Consider the following 17,095-nt stretch of genomic DNA (forward strand, 5'->3'; position numbering starts at 1 on the left):
CTGCTTGCTGAAATCAATGGACTGTAGGTGGCTAAGTAGCTGTGAGATCTTGGCCCAAGAATTTAGTATGATTCAAATAAAGATTAGATATTTATATGAATAGCTTCTATTAGAATAGAAGGGATAGAAACTCCTGCTTCAAGGCATAAGCCAACCACTAACTGCCCGGAGTAGGAAAATGCTTCCCTTGTGGGCAGGTCATTCCAGAATTGTTTCTGAATCAGCTGGTATTGGCTACTGGCAGAGACAGGACAGGACAGTGGGCTAGATAGACCATTGGTCTGAGCTGCATTACCCTCACCTTAACTGGTTCATTCATAGTCTCACAGACCAACGATTAAATGGGACACTAAGATGATTCCCCTCTCCAGTTCACACTATCAATATTTTGTCCTGGTCAGAACTGAGTCACCCTGGTGTGGCTGGCAGCAGATAGAGGAAGCTTACGTTGCTGAGGCCTGTCCTGCACCAGCTCTGGTGATATCTAGAGGACTCCCATAGCCCCACAGGTTAACTTGACATTTTTCACCAGCAAGAAATGCACTTGCCCTTTACAATAAAATGGCGTGATGAAGGAGGAACATGCAAGAGAAGGTGAAATGTGGAATGATTGTGACACTGTTTAAAACGCTTGCTAGAACTCCTCCGTAAAGCTGGCTGCTTTATGATTTTCTAAAGGCTTGGCATGGGTGCATTTAAAAGCAACCTGACACATATTTAGACTAGTCAGTTTAAAATAGAATTCCCTAGTCCACAGAAATCTCACACACACGGTCACAAAAGACCAGACTGAGCAGCTGGGTCTTGAAACATGCACTCAGAGTTAATACAAGCTTTGTTGGTACAAAAGAGGAAGCATATACTAGATCCAAGGACCCTCCCCCACACTGGAAATTGAATTTAGAGAGTGCCTCTAAATGGCTCTCTACTGCACCTATGATGCAGAAGGAGAGAGGAGGTCTCCAAGGTAGCCAGAACCCAGACATCTTTAATTGCTAAAAATTGGCACTGACAGGAAAAGAGTTACACTGTACATCAGGGGTCGGCAACCTTTCAGAAGTGCTGTGCCGAGTCTTCATTTATTCACTCTAATTTAAGGTTTCGTGTGCCAGTAATACATTTTAACTTTTTTAGAAGGTCTCTTTCTATAAGTCTATAATACAATTTTTTAGTTATATATGTAAAGTAAATAAGGTTTCAACATGTTTAAGAAGCTTTATTTAAAATTAAATTAAAATGCAGAGCCCCCCCAGACCGGTGGCCAGGACCCGAGCAGTGTGAATGCCACTGAAAATCAGCTCGCGTGCCGCCTTCGCACTCGTGCCATAGGTTGCCTACCCCTGCTGTACATATTCAAAGCAGATGCTACCAGGTCTGGAGGATTAAGTGATAGGAAAAATAAAAGAAATGGGGTTTATGCTCACTGGAAAATAAATGTTGCCCCCAAAACAGCTTTCAGCATTAAAGAAGAGGTTGATAATCAGTAGGAGAATTGTTACATAGGGGTTAGGGGAAAGGAGGGACAGTTTCAAAAGGGAGAAGGTAAGAGTAAACCAGGAATTTAGGCAGAACCAAATCACATGCAAGTGACTAGGTGTGGAAAAGACACCAGGAAACATGAGAGAGGCATAGGATATGTTTGCTCAGGAGGCACCTTGACTGCTTTCTGGAGAGCAGACTGAAGGTTGTGCTGGGATGAGGGGGAGGGGGGGGGGGGAGAGCTTGGGCTGCCAGGCTTTGACTTTTGCCTGAAATACTCTGACCAGAATATCCTGCCTTATCCTGCTGGTTAATGCAGCTCAGTGGCACTAAGAGGGAATGCTCATCTCCAAAAGGGCAGCATGTCCTTGCTGCTATTTCTGGGCTTCTCGCCAAGAGAGGCTAGTCAGCTTATATCACCCTTTACTTTCACTCTGCAAAGCTGCAGGTGGGGATTTGGGCTTGCACACAAGGTACAGGAGTGCAGCTGTTTTCTCAGGACAGCAAAGGAGGAGGATGGCTTCTTTGGGGTGGTTTGCTTTTCTATTTGTATTTACAGAGAACAAGTACAAGCACCTGGATCTAAACACAGGTTGAAGAGGAAGTTATCGGCACACAACAGTAGCAAAAATAAGGTGGTGGGAAAGAGGGCACACATGGTCAGAACAGCTTTGCAGGAGATTGCAGCCTGCCTGTATTTTCACAAGTTATGTATATGAACACTGGACTTATACTCAGCCAATGGAACAGGAGTGGAATATGCAGGGATGTATCACACCTAGCTTGAGGTGCATGAGGAGAGTTGTGTGAAGTCTGCACCTGCTCACGCTGTGCCTCCCTTGAGTCGGCTATGCCATTACCCTCCCCACACACACACCTCGCTGAAACTCAGAAATTCTCACAGCCAAAACACACACACACACACACACATCCAGAATTCAAAATGGTCTTAATTAAACTGCCAAATATATACAGGGACTGGTATTCTCATAGTGCAACAGGTAACACGTATTTAACTTGCTCCATTTCCCTACTTCTCTCTATTGCTGGGCAGAGGAACTGCCCTCTATGTAAACAGTAAAGAATCAATTTAAACAAGTATGGTCTGAGATAAGGCAATGAGACAAATGTCATGTATCCTGACAAAATATAAAACAAATTAGCACATGAAGCGCTATGTCCAGTCTGTCTCTAAGGAAGTCTAAGACTATACCTTCCTCCTCTTAAAAACGGTTTTCTTCCTTTGGCTCAGCATAGAATGGTATTCATTGTGCATAAAAATAGTACAAAGAAAGGGATTAAAGGGAATTTTCTCTAGCAGAGAGAGGTATAACAATTCAATGGTTGGAAGTTGAAACTAGATGAATTCAGACTGGAAATAAGGCAAATATTTTTAACAGTTATTGAAGATTGGAATAATTTACCAAGGGTCGTGGTAGATTCTCCATCACTGATAATTTGTAAATCAAGATTTACAAGATCTTCTAAAAGATCTTCTCTAGGAATTATTTTGGGGAAGTTCTATGGCTTGTATTATTCAAGAGATCAGACTAGATGATAATATATTCCTGGGAGGAATACTGCACCAAAAAATTAAAAATTCTGCACAGTCTTAAAATTCTGCATATTTTATTTGTCAAAAACACAATATAATCACAGCAGTTTCAATTATTTTGGCAATTTATTTCAAAATATCTGTCAGCAAGTAGGTCTGACAATACAGCCAACAACATAAAATCAGGAAAAGTTTTTTTGACAAATAGATTCCTTACTAGGTATATTAATACAGAACTGATGTATCTTTGTTAACAGTTATCTTCTCTTTCAGTAAAATTAAGTATTTAATTTAAACAAAGTCATTATACAGACGTAACGACCTGGCCTAAGAGGGCGCCAGCATCCTTAAGTACTGATCTGTGCGTCTGTCACATGTTGTCCAAGTTCATGCGTGTGTGTGTGTGTATTGTAAGGTTTTTGGATCATGCCACTAGCAGGAGTGGGGTTGGGGAGTTAGCGGTAGTTTAGCTATAGGATAGTGGATGGTTAGCATGGGGGAAGGAAGACCCAGGGCAGAGAGAGAGAGAGGGAGAGAGAGAGTGTGAGTGTGTGCATGTACATGGTTCACCAGCCAACACTCTTTTGTCTCCAGAGGTGGTATGCATGCCCCTGTGCCAGGCGCAAGTGGGAGCACTGTGTGCGCACACACCCAGTGATAAATGGGAGCGCTGTGTTTGCGTGCACGCACTGAGGTGGGAGCGCTGTGTGTGTGTGCATGCGCAATGATAGGTGGGAGCGCATCTGTATGTGTGCAATGATAGGTGGGAGCGGAGAGGGGTGAGTTCAGGCTGGCAGGAAATATAAAAGGGAGGGAGGCACCACTAGGGTCATGAGTCACGACCAGTTTAATTTAACAGTACACCATAAGGTTTTTACATTGAGCCTCGCTGCTCACGCAGCAGAAGTGCTCATGTATGTGTATATAACTAATATTTGAAACAAGCAAAACTGGAAAAAGGAAGCATTTTGGTGGAAGTCTCACAATCTGCATGAAAAAATAAAATTCTGCAGGAAACATTAATTCTGTCCAAATTCTGCATTGCGCAGAGGTGCAGAATTCCAGCAGGAGTAAAAAGAGTCCCTTCTGGCCCTGGAATTTATGAAAATTACAATGGAAGAATAAGTTTCTAATCTACAGATACGGTTTAAAAGCATGACTAAATTACTAAGAATTATTTATTGAAAGTTACATATGTAATTGAAATATGAGCCCATGAGGCAGCCATAGCATCAGTTTGATGGCCTGTTTGAAGACAAGATGATCAGAGCTGCAGTCAGACACAGAAAGCAGCAGGGTTCCCCCCCACCACCACCCACACACACACACACACACACACACACCTCTTTTACTTTAAAAGTCGTTTTCCTGAGAGAAGGGGGGGGGGGAGAAGAGAGAGAAATTACTTTGAAAGAGCTGTGTAAGTGTTGTGCTGTTCCCTGTTTGTCTGCAGCTCTGATCTTCCTACCCCTGGATGGTTGTATTTCAGTGGTAGGAGACTGGGATGTTTCTAGTCTATCTGGGTTCTTATATTACACTCATCCTTTTGTGTAAAACATCTAATTTTGCTCTACGAGAGCTGCTATGGGAACATAGGAAGTTTATTCACATGCCATGCCAGAGTGACTCCCTCTTTTAGGTGGGTTTACGCTAATGAAGATGAAACAAAAACATTTTATAGACCCACTTACTAGCTAATGTGTTTTCTGTGGCTCAGTTGAGACTGTGCAGACTGGATCTCCCCTTGCTCCGAGACAAGATGCTGACTAGTCAGCATCCAGGATTTTCCCACTCACTGGGGCTCCTTCTGCTTCTCCAGTTTGAGTCCTTATCTGAAGAAAACTTATTAGTCTGCTCTACCCCCCAGAGGAGAGTCTCTCATCAAAACCTGCCAGGATGGGGATCTGTGTGGTCTCCATTGAGCCATGGAAAGCAAATTAGAAGTTACGTTGGGAGTATGGTTGGTCTTTCAGTGGCTGGGCTCTGTATAGCTGTACACCCTATAGAAAGGCACCCAAGGGAGATAAATGAGTTAGCTGAATGAGAAGAGGGAGCCACTGGCTGATGGAGGAGGGAGAAAGAGAACCTGACCCCTTCTGAGTACAGAGCTTTTCTAATGGAAACCCTACTATAAGCAACTATACTCAAGAGCCATGACCCTAGTCAATAGTGTCTAGTGAAAGAGTACTTCCCTGCTCTGGCCTAGGAGGTAACTCCAGTGTCATGAGCTCCAAGTCTCACTGGCAGGGAACTTTTGTGGCCCCAAACCCTGAGCAGGGTCAGAGACGAGGCCTTTGATGGAAACCTTCAGGAAATCAAAGATGGCTGTCACTCTGGTCAATCTAGCGGGGGGGGGGGGGCGGGGGGAGGAGAGAGAGAAAGAAAAAGCCTTTTACCTGCATCATCTGGAACAGAACCATCCACACAATAGACTGCAAAAGAAGTAGTCATTTTTGCTGTTGGTACAGCAATGTCTGAGCCACCCTATCAAAAATGTACAACTCCTTTAAGAGTGTCTTATTGCAAACCAGGACGAGAAATTTTGGTGTCAGGGCCTGAGAAAGCTACTGGGCCCTACTGACAAAGGTCTTGTCATAGGAACATAGGACTTCTAATCCTTGGAAAAGCATCAGCAGGTCCACATAGCAAGCCTGCCAGTCTCAGGCAACTAGGATTAAGGGAGTCCCTATGACAAGCAGTTTTCTTCAGAACCCTCCATGAGTCCTGAGAAGAGGGAAAGCACCATGCTAAGACAAACATCCCAAGGAAAAGCAAACGTGGACTAGTCTAGTATTGCTAGTCTGGGTACCTGCTGCCAAAAGAGAGAACATTTGTTGGTAAGAAGGCAATTACAGCACGGATTCCCCATTTCTTAGAATGGGTAGACTAGCAGGGAATTCTGTAAAACACCTCACCAACCCATGCCCAAAGGAGTGTTCCAAACTTTCTTGAGACTCTTCTAGTCAGATCTAAGGCTCAGCTCTCTAAAAGAGATTTGCCTCTCTCCTCTACTGAAATGTGGGCAACTGGAAAAGTCACACAAACTTGAAGAATCACTAGCTAATCTGAGATCTTTTTACTAAGGTTGTGCTTGGGACCTAAATAAGTCTCCAGACCAGGGGTGGGCTAACTTTTTGGCCTGAGGGCCATATCTGGGAATAGAAGTTGTATGGCAGGCCATGAATGTTCACAAAATTGGGGTTGGGGTGCAAGAGGGGGTGAGGGCTCTGGATGGGGGATGCAAATGAGAAGTTTGGGGTGTAGGAGGGTGCTCCGGGCTGGGACCGAGGGCAGGAAAGGGATCAGGGCTGGGGATGAGGCTCAGGGGTGCAGGCTCCAGGCAGTGCTTACCTCAAGCGGCTTCTGGAAGCAGTGGCATGTCCCTTCTCCGGCTCCTGCGGGGAGGCACGGCCAGGCAGCTGTATACTCCCCCGTCCGCAGGCATTGCCCCTGCAGCTCCCATAATTTTTGGCAGGCAGTTACCAACCTGGAATTTAGCCAGGACACTTTACTGCCATCGGTCTTGAAGAGTACCACAGGTTGTTTAAAATTAGCTCTGACTTTAAGTTTAAGTGTTTTAAAAGGGATCATTCAAGCTCAAAAGCTAATTCAGTATTCAACTATATGAGGCCAAAATTAGCAGGTAGTAAATGCCCATGACAAAAATGCTGTAAACCGGTGGTTCCCTAACTTCTCACAGTCCCATCTCCCCCCACACTCCTGGGTGGGGCTGGACAAGGGTAAGGAGAGGCCAAGGCTGGGAACAGATCTGGGTCCAGGAGCGGAGCCACAGCTACAGCTTGAGCAGAGTGGGGCTGGGTGGCACTCTCGCTCTGCCCCCCATCAGGGCTGGCCCAGGCCTGAATGTTCCTCCACTCCACCCTAGAGGGGCACATCCGTTTGGGGACCACTGCTGTAGACAGGGCATTCATCACAATAAGAAACAGGAAGTCCAACTGCCTCATGAATTAGGGAACGAAAGCACTATCCTATTTTTGTTACATCAAATACAGTAGAATCCTGTGTTAAATGTAAACTACTAATAAAATAAAGGGGAAGTTTAAAAGGAAACTTTCTGTGCTTGTTTCATTTAAATTAAGATGGTTGAAAGCAGCATTTTTCTTCTGCATAGTTAAGGTTCAAAGCCGTATTTAAGTCAATTTTCAATTGTAAACTTTTGAAAGAACCATAACATTTTGAGATAGGTATATCTCCATATATTAGTCAGAGTTTTCCATTCCTGAAGTAGTGGTAACAGGTTCTACTGTACATCGAGTCAGACTCAAACCAATTACCTTTTTTCCCCATTTTAGCCTTTCAGTCAAGTGGGACAGGATTCCTCATCTCCACAATCCTCCCTGCCTCTATCAGGTCTTGCTTTCCAGTTTAACAAAACATCTCCCCGCCCCAAATATGTAATTTGTATCCACAGCTATACACCAATAGAACAGAAAAGTGGGTAACCACCATTTCAGATACTGCCAACTATTAATGATTCCTCAAATGCCAGTAACAGTAAATGCCACAGCTGTTCTGAATACAAGCATTTCAGTGTTTTCAGTTGACTAGCATTTAGATCAATCAAAACAAACTGTCACATCAGTGACAGCCTGACTACTATGTATAAATCAACTCCCCTTCCAATCAAATTTAGCTTAGATTGGGGCTCTAGAAATAGACATGTCTAAAGCTATTCCAAGTAGTAACAGATCCCCTTAATGCCAAAAAATAAAGGTTTATCAAGTTGTGCTGCCTAATTTAAACGGCCAGTATCAACTTGGAAAAATCACTTGTCTGCAAATTTTGTAGCTAGTATACCTCTAAACAGGAAACTACTAAGTTGGGGGGAACCACAACATTTTGTATTTGAGTTGTCTACTATCTAGTCACTTCCTGTTGCTGCAAAAGCAAACAAGAAAAAGCTGTACTGGTTTCAAAAGTGTTTCATGTTCACATTGTTCCCTTTAAGGATCAATTGATACTTAGTAAGTAAATTTTTCCAGATACTTCAACATTGCAGTTGTGTCCTAGCTCATGGGAGGCTAACTGTATGCCCACTATTGTATCATGTGCACTGATTCAGGACTGGCATAGGTCACAGGTAAATGAATCAATCAAGTAGATTAAAGGCCAAAGCCTGAAAACAGCACCAAGCAGTGAAGTGCATTTGGAAAGTGACAGCATTCCAGGTCTTCTAAATTAGAAACCACTTGTCCTCCCCTCCAAACCCCTATCCCAGTTTGCTTGTATTCCCTGAATTCTACATCAGTAGCAGCTCTGTATACTGTATAGTATCTCCATGCCATTAGCTAGTGGAGTCCAATAGACTACCAAACACTTGGTTATAAAGACAGCCAGGGACTGTAATGAGAAAAATTGGTCTGGTCTTTCAAATGCACCCCTCCCTCCCTCCCAACACACAAAAGCCAACTTACTATTAAATAATTTATTAGGCAGTAATACACCACTTTTAGCATCAAGCTCTTATGTACATGCACATAAAACTTCTACTGACTACCCTATTCAGGGACTTTAGTTCTTTTGCCCTTGGCCTTGCGGACCTCTTCGATCAAATCTTTCAAATACTGGATTTCTTTGCTCAGGGAATCTGCCTTCTCCTTCAGTGCCTCATTCTTCTGCTCTAGCTCTCGGCACTCCCCAGACAGGGCCTCCTGTTCTGCCCTCTTCTTCTGCCGATAACGTGTGGCAGCTGTCTTATTCTGCTCCATCTTCTTCAGTTTCTTATCGGCTCTTTTTTCTCCCTTCACCTTTGCTGACACTACCTTCTCGGCAGGATGATCATATGGTTTGGGCCGCACAGAATCACAAATGGGGTCTGTGGCAAATTGGCTGTCAGTGAGAGATTCTACAGAGATGGTTGGACTGTGTTGGGGGGTCCCTAGATAAGACTCCGGGCTCATGCATATTCCACTATCATCTGAGTGGGCTTCCTCCTCTTTCTCCAATTTGGGGAACACCACCACAAATGTGGTGGCTTCTGGCTTTCTGTCTCCCTCCAGTACATCAACTTCACTGCCTAGATCTAAACTAAAAGAATGGTCTGGAGTGGAAGTCAGGGACCCTGGGGATGGGGGAAGAGACAGAAGGAGGGTGAGTGAGGCCACCTGATCTACTCCAATTGGAGATTCAGGGTGATTGATAATTGGGTCAGTTATCAGTGGAGGTTCTTTGTCGTGAATTTCCTGGGTAGAGGGGTCTAATAGATCACACGTGTCTTCCAACGTGGCCATGAGCTCATCTGGAGAGACGGTGGCTTCCAAGTCATCCATTCCTAACAGGGCATCAAAGTCAAATTCCTTCAGATCCATCTTCTCCACCATCCAATCCATGCCTGAGAAGGCATCCTCTGCAATGCAGGGAAACTTAGTTACCATAAAAGTTCAACAGTCTCACACATAATCAACTCAAGCCTTCTGGAACAACTCTGGATGCAAAATATTTTGCGTATTTTTTCCTTCATCCATTCCCTTGTTGCTAAACTTTTTCATATGCCAATTTGACAAATCTAGTACTTGCAGCAGATAACATTCTGCACAGTAGATGCCTGCTCAGGCCTAATTTTTAGGTCTGACCCAGACTGGACCCAAGCCCACCTAACCCTGAGAGGGTCAAATTGGTTTTCTGACCTAACCCCAATCCAGCACCGCCGCTGCTTCATGCCCAAGGGATCAGGTCTCCTTTATCTGCCTCTTGGGTTGGCACAGCAGTGACTGCATGAATCAGCAGCTTCATGGCTCTGCTCCTGCCACCCACTAGCATGCGAGACTCTTTGGCATGCACACTCACTGTACTGTGGAATGAGGTTTCTGGCAGGACCAAGATGCTGCACCAACCTGACTCCAAGAAGATCTGATTGTTTTCCCACCTGATACTTGTCATTTGTCTGGGATGTGTTGCAGAGCTCTACTATACAGGACAAAGTAACCCTGATAGTTACTTATGACATTACATTTCTCTCTGGCTCCTCCAATCTCCACATAGGATTGAAGTGTTTGGGGAGAGACTTCCAAGACATAAGTGAAAGCAAATGACAGCAACATTCCCACATCTTGTGGGACCCTTCCCCAAAGAATAGGCTTCTGAACTATATGTGGAACATGGAGGAAGATGCTCTTGATTCTAAACAGACACAGCTGTTTCATCCACTTAAAGAGCTCACTGGTTAATTACAATGGCAGACTGTTAAGTGATATGCAAATACCCTTCCTGATAGGACACTTGATGGGAACACTAGTCTAAAATGATCCAAGCTGATATATTTCCTGTGTGAATAAAGTAATGCCTTACCCTGGCTGTTATCTGTGTTTTTGCCCAAACTATCCACAGCCAGCCAATTGGAGGAGACTGCCTTAGCCTTGTCGCTGGAGAACCCATGCGAACGGAGGGGCCTGGCCACCTCCAGGTAGTCATCTAGAAGTCCTAGGCTTTCCTCAGCCACCAAAGACGACTGGTTGAAGGGGGACAGTAAACCCCCCAATAGCATCTCGTTGTTCAAGAGGCTCATCTTGGTCAAGTTTTAATGCTTTTTTGTCAAAGAGTGTAGATGAGTAGGTGTCTTTGTCAATTACAGCAATGCTGCTGTGAGGTGCTTTGAAAAACCTGGAGCAAAGATAAAAGATGATTTATTATATAGCGGATGCAGCCATTCGTGTTTGATTTGACTTAAATACTGAATGTTCTCTACCAGTGTAAAAATGTTAATTTCAATAAAACAAAAAAATTCCACTATCAAAACCCTGTTATGGAACACTAATCAGACTAGGGTTGTCCCCCTTTTCAGGATTTCACTTTTCCTGTCGGACACATTCTTTGCATTTTGACCCCTTCCTGCCCATCTCAGAATCCTATCCCCACAACAGTGCCATCTGGCAACTACTAAGAGGATGCTCATTAAGTCTTAACAAAAGGGCCACTCAAGTTTCCTCATGACCAAATATGGTCATATCTACTGCTACAGCCACACCCACCATTCTGCTGTGACTCATGCATAGCAGGACTCTGGCGCCTATGCCAAGCTGCAGCCATTTCATGTTCCTGCCCGCGTGCCTCTCTCCCCACCCTATAAATAGGCAGCCATTTTGTGTATCCTGCCACGTTTCCACAGGGGCTACTCCGACAGCAGCTGGCATCTAACAGACTACTGCCTGCCCAGAATCCGCAGGAGCAGAGGCATTAAATTGCTTGGAGTCCCAGCCAGTGGCCAGGGAAGGAAAACGCTGACTGCAGAGCTAGAAAGCGGACATTTAAGGATAACATGGGCTGTCGCCTGGAAACCCAATCGGGGATAACAAAATGCGGGGAAGTCGGGCGAGGGGCTTAACGAGCGATTGCAGCCATAGGATTCCGCCCGAGAACAGAGTCCTGGGGACCCCGGGCTCGAGGTGGAGAGGAGACGAGACAGCGCACAAGGCTCCAGACCCATGTGCCGCCCCCCCCCCCCCCATCTCCAGGATGGACCGCTCCTGCCCTGTCTGGGGGGAATGGTTTCTCCCTGGGCTAAGAGGGTCACAGGAATTCCCCCCCCCGCGGGAGACCAACTCCCTCGCTACGGACTACACCATTCTCAGCCCCCACCCTCCGACCGGGGAGAAACCATTCGTCAACATGGGGGAGGCCTTCTCAGCTCCCTAATCCCCTTCCCCCCTCGGCCAGATCATTCCCGGTGGGGGACCGGGGCCCTGCCCCCAGCCCGGTACTCACGCCATGGTTGCAGACGCCGGGGATGGGCCGAGGACGCCGCTGCTGTTGCTGCGCCCGCTGCACTGGCCGATGCTGGCCCTGCCGCCCTTACCAAGCCATGGCGGCGGCGGAGTGGCTGGCCGGGTCGAGTGGGTCCCAGCTGCGCCCACGCACACGCTGCACAGCGCCCTGGACAGATAGACAATGAGAGGGCGCGTCCCGCGCTCCCCGCTTATATAGCGCCCGCCTTCTAGCGCGTAACAAAATGAGATCCGGTAATACTGTATCCTTCCGCCAGATTCACCGCGAGCTCAAAAATGCCTGTGCGATTCGAAAGGCTCTGTGCCCAGCGGCCTTCCCCTGCCTGGCTAAAGACACCAAGACTCTTGGTCTCGCCCACAGCAGAGGTCGGAGCTAGCGAACACGCGGCAGAAGGATTACAGGGACTACACTGACACTGTACCTCATTGACTAGAAGTGACGTCACGCAGAGACAGGGGCGGGGCCTCACTGCGCCCCCAACTGAGCCTGGCCAAAGACGGGCTCCGGGCTCAGTACAGCACAGGGAAAACCACGTGGGCTTGTAAAGCGGTGATTGGCTGATACCGCGCGTTCACGTGTGATGCGAGCTACCATTGGTTAGGGCTAGAGAAAGACGCAAACGGCGGGACCCGGAGCTAGGGGAGGGAATGCGGAACGGGACTGAATGGTGGGTGGGCAGGGCCAGGCGGCCTGTGCGGAGACCCCGGCTGCTGCAACGTGCGCGGCCCTGCCCGCCTTGCCAGCCCCCCAATGCCTCCCCCCGCAGTGCCAGCCCCCACCATGCCAGCTCTGCCCCCACTGCCCCCTCCCTGCTGTGTCAGCCCCCCACCATGCCAGCTCTGCCCCCACTGCCCCCTCCCTGCTGTGTCAGCCCCCCACCATGCCAGCTCTGCCCCCACTGCCCCCTCCCTGCTGTGTCAGCCCCCCACCATGCCAGCTCTGCCCCCTCCCTGCTGTGTCAGCCCTGCCTCCCACTGCCCCTCTCCCTGCTGTGCCATCAGTGCCCGCTGCTCTCCCACAGTCCCTCTCCCCACTGTTTCATCGCTGCCCCCACTCTCCCAGTCCCTCCCCACTCTGTGCCAGCCCAGCCCTCAGCACCACCCTACTTTCCCTTGATCCCTCTCCCTTCAATGCCAGCCTTGCCCCCCACTGCTCCTCCCTCACTGTGCCAGCCCTGCCCCCCTACCCTTGTTGCCCCTCCCCCACTGTGCCATCCTTCCCCGCACTGCCTCTCGCTTCCCCTTGGCCATCCCCTCCTCCTGCTGTGCCAGCCTTGCCCTCCAGTGCACCCAGCTCTTCCATGGCCCCTTCCCCTGCCATGCTAGCTTTGCTCTCCTCTTGCTCCCCCATGGCCCCTTCCCCAGCTGTGCCAGCCCTGCCCCCCCCCCCACCTTCCCTTGCTCCCCCACGGGCCCTCTCCCCACTGTGCCAGCCCTGTCCCCTACTTTCCTTGCTGACTCAGGTGTATTCAGTTATAATGAGATGTTTTTGCATACCACCAACCTTAGAAACTCAGCCTGGGCTCTGGGAGTCAAGCTGGGTTTTTGGCTGCTCAGGCATCATCAGGAAGAAAGGTTTTGCAGGACAAACTTGTGCCCTCAGCTACTTCTGGCAGCAGCCCTATTGTCTTCAAGTTATGGTCTTAGCAACACGGTGTGGAAGGTAATGGCCTTCTTTGGGTTTGCACAGCTGTAACTCACTGGAACTTAGTAAACAATTTTACTGATAACCCACAAGGACAAATGCCGTCCAGCTCCCACAGTCAGCCCTGCAGAGCCAGCACAAGGGCAAGCTAAGAGCAAGAAAGCAGTACAACCTTATCACTAAAGTCAGCATAAATTACTCTGAATGGAAAGGTACCATGTATACAAGGGATTTTTTTTTTTCTTTTAAGAGCAAAATAACATTTTGAGTCACTGGAGGAGAGAATGGCCTCCATCTCAGACATCACAATAGCAGTTCAGTGATCCATGACGACTTTTCTGAAAAATGCGTCAAGGAGCGAACTGAGCTTCAGTGCAGAGAACAGAGGGAAGGCACTGGCTTTCAAAGAAGCCAAACGAGGGATTGGATGTGTGGGTGGGTGGACATCAGTGCAGAGTGGGGATTGGCTGAAGGGAAGGCTTTCACATCCCCCAACCTCGACTGCCTCCCCCCCTCCCTTTAAGTGAAAATAAAAAGGTGATTGTAATGCTGTCATTATAGCTAAATCAATGGAAAGTAAATACTCAACCTATCCTTCCTCTTGAAAAGATAATTATGGATTTCCATGAAAGGAGTCACTGTACATCTGAGCAAAAATCATATAAGCCGACATGAAATGCGCAACAAGGAACTTCACCCAGATTGGCCTGCTTTTTTATCTGCCTGATTTTCTTCTCTGAAATTTGTACTGGTGAAAGGTTCCAGAGAGAAATCTTCCCTCTCTCCCCAGACAAAAAAACAAAACAAAAAACCCCAAACCCCAGCCCTTGGTTAACTTCAAGGTTATTTCCCAATTTCCTAGATGACCATAATACACCATTATTTATTAGATACTTGTATAAATAAGATATCATACAGAGTTCCATGTTAATTGTTAAACCACCCATTTGCCTTTGCACAGAACTTGCTGAACATTTCTCCTTTGTGGAGATAATTCATATCAGACAAAAGATTTTTTTCCTCTTTAAGTAAAAATCCTTTGGTTGTATTTTCATTGATGGGAGAACGAAAACAATGTTTTCTAAGCTGAGAAATGCAAGAGTCTTTTCTCACCATTAACTCAAAAAGCTCAGAACAAATACATCCTAGTAGGTATGTGGCTCGTATGCAGTTCAGTCAAGCCTGGTAAGTTTGGGAGAAACCATTTTTATGATCAAGTTTATACAATTATAAACAATTAAATAATTGATGTGCATGGTCAGTGAACACCTGCTAAAATGTGAACAGCTGGCTGCAATGTTCTTGACTAAGTGTTACTGTGAAGGGCACCTTAGAAATGCAGAGATAAAACATGCACCTACAATACATGAACCTCCAAGAGGATTCACAAGGGCCAAAGATTTACTCTTGTGGAATTCATTGCAGGACAGAGGCCATGTGACCTCAGAGCAGGGAGAACTGCCCCACTTTCTTTAGCAGCCTACCAGGATGAGGGGCTTCTACTACATGCATGAGGGAAAATTGTATTTTTGAGATATGTTCACATACTCAGTCTTCCAGAAGCAAAGAAAATAAAAGAAACTGATGGGCACAAGAACTGCACATCCCATGATTTTAGGCTCTCTTTGCTATTTTACTAAAGACCACAATTTTCTACAAATTCTACGTTAAAGTGTTGGGGTTTTTATCTTTTCCCTACGGAAAGATTTGAGGCAGCGATTATCTTTTTGTTCTGTTTGCACAGTGCCAAGCACGTCCATGACTGGAGCTCCAAGATGCTACACTAACACAAATCATAATAAATAATGACAGCAATGGGAAGTGATGTGCTGCCCCTTTGATAACAACACTGCAGAAAACTCTCTGGCCAAACAATAGCAGCAGCTGGGACCACCTCATTGCAAAGCCTGCAATGGCAATTTAAATAACATTACAAAGTGAAACAATGATTTCTTTTTTCTTTAAACAAACACACACACAGTAAAAATGCCAAATGCCACTCATGTCATTCATTTAAATATACAAACATCAGGAAGTGAGAGTTAATGCTCCCATAGTAACCTTAACACACACACACAGTACGGGCTGTATATACATATAATGTCCAGGGTCTGCATGGGGTGAGATGGTGGAAACTGGGTGTGCTACAAAGTAGGGTGGTGGGATGCACATCTTCCTTCCTCCAGCCCCCCAGAAACAAAATTTATGTATCTAGCTCAAGACTTCTCTTTTCTGGAGCACTGGCCTAAGGGGAAGCCGCAGCGAGGGAGAATGGTTGGCAGTGCTGCAGCTCTATTAGTAGGGAGCATAGACGGGGCAGGGAAAGAGGAAGTGGCAGAACCAATGTGGAGGCTCAAGCCCAGATTTTCAAAGGGATTGAGACACCTACCTCTCAATTATTTCAGTGGGTGCTAGGCATCTAAATCCCTTTTAGAATTTGGGCCCCACAGTCCCCATGCAGAGGGCTTTGTGTGACACTAAGAATCCCGCAATGCCAACTGGCAAAAAAGTTCACTGTCATGTAATAGCAACTGCTATCAAGCCTGATAAACGCACTACACTTAACACATTGCTGTTACAGTATTTATTGATAAAGAATGTAATGTAGGATGTCAAATGAAAGCTTATATCGGGGTGGTCAGCATAAGCTTTGCAAGATGTATGTACAGGCATTATTCAAGAAGCTGTACGTATGTATTAAACTATGTAACTACGTTTAAACTATGTAACCAGGTAGGGTAGATAAACAAGTGACAAAGGAATGTTGATTTACCTGTCTGCCTAGGTGTCAGATGTAAATCCAGCATTGTGTAAATCAACATAAAGCAAGCTTCCCTTGCATACTAACTCAACAGGAAAAACAAGATAACAGGAGAATGAGAAAGACACTATGACCTCAACACACTAAAGAACAAATAGCAGGGGAGAAGAACTTCATCTGGAGGTACACTACAAAGGTTGTCTGGACTATAAGAAGGAGGAAAGGAAACCCCTTAGTGGTGCATCACTGAAGGAGCAAAGAGGACTGCACTTTTCATATCCATGAAACCTGGATTCTGGCGATGTGGTTGGTGACACTGGGAGAATGCCTTAGATGCTTTAATTTGGACACAGTTTTTAGCCTGCTAAAGTTATGTTCAGTCTCACAGAAACATGTTACACTTTTGTTTTATTTGTTACCATCTCTGATTCTGTTATCTTTACTCAGTATCAATTGAATCTCTATCTTTGTTCATAAACTTCTTTCTTTTATCATAAGTATGAATTAAGTAAGCTGGTGTGTACACTGTTTCTCTGAAGGCAGCTGACTTGGTAATTACTGAGAGTGTCCAGTGAAAAGGGCGGGATACCACAGGCAGCCAAGCTCGTCAAAGGGGGCTCAGAGACCAGGGTGCACTAAGTGTTACCTGCAAGGCAAAGTAAAGGCTGGTAAATTCCTGAGAAGTTTGTCTGGGGTGGCTGACGGACTGGAGAGACAAGCTAGCCTGGGCAGAGGGGTAACAAGGTCACCCATAGTTCTGGGAGCCCCAAGAAAGTGTCATTGTGGTCTGCTGCAGATGCCCCAGTATTATTTTGGATCCATGGGGAATCTGTTGTGTGTGTCTGGGGGCAGATCTGGCAGCATTTTTTGCTGGGAGAGGGTAAATCTTGCCCCCCGGGGCAAACTAGGGGGTA

The 17,095-nt window shown here is 46.3% G+C and overlaps 1 protein-coding gene across 1 annotated transcript; it reads right to left on the minus strand.

Annotated features, from left to right (window-relative positions):
- Positions 1–8,465: 8,465 nt before the first annotated feature.
- On the minus strand, positions 8,466–12,525 carry ATF4 (activating transcription factor 4). The gene is made up of 3 exons (XM_005302535.5): positions 11,756–12,525; positions 10,343–10,654; positions 8,466–9,401 (listed from the first exon to the last, which is right to left on the minus strand). The coding sequence occupies exons 2-3, from the start codon at positions 10,557–10,559 to the stop codon at positions 8,554–8,556; spliced, it is 1,065 nt and encodes a 354-aa protein (XP_005302592.2). The 5' UTR covers positions 10,560–10,654; positions 11,756–12,525; the 3' UTR covers positions 8,466–8,553.
- Between the last annotated feature and the right edge of the window lie 4,570 nt (positions 12,526–17,095).

Source organism: Chrysemys picta, chromosome 1, assembly GCF_011386835.1.
Source record: "Chrysemys picta bellii isolate R12L10 chromosome 1, ASM1138683v2, whole genome shotgun sequence".
NCBI lineage: Eukaryota > Metazoa > Chordata > Testudines > Emydidae > Chrysemys > Chrysemys picta.

Bases quoted from the DNA above. Each gene is read 5' to 3' on its own strand.
- ATF4 (XM_005302535.5), bottom strand. From the start codon at position 10,559: ATGAGCCTCTTGAACAACGAGATGCTATTGGGGGGTTTACTGTCCCCC. The intron at 9,402-10,342 runs GTAAGGCATTAC...CCTGCATTGCAG, and splicing joins AAACACAGATAACAGCCAGG to AGGATGCCTTCTCAGGCATG.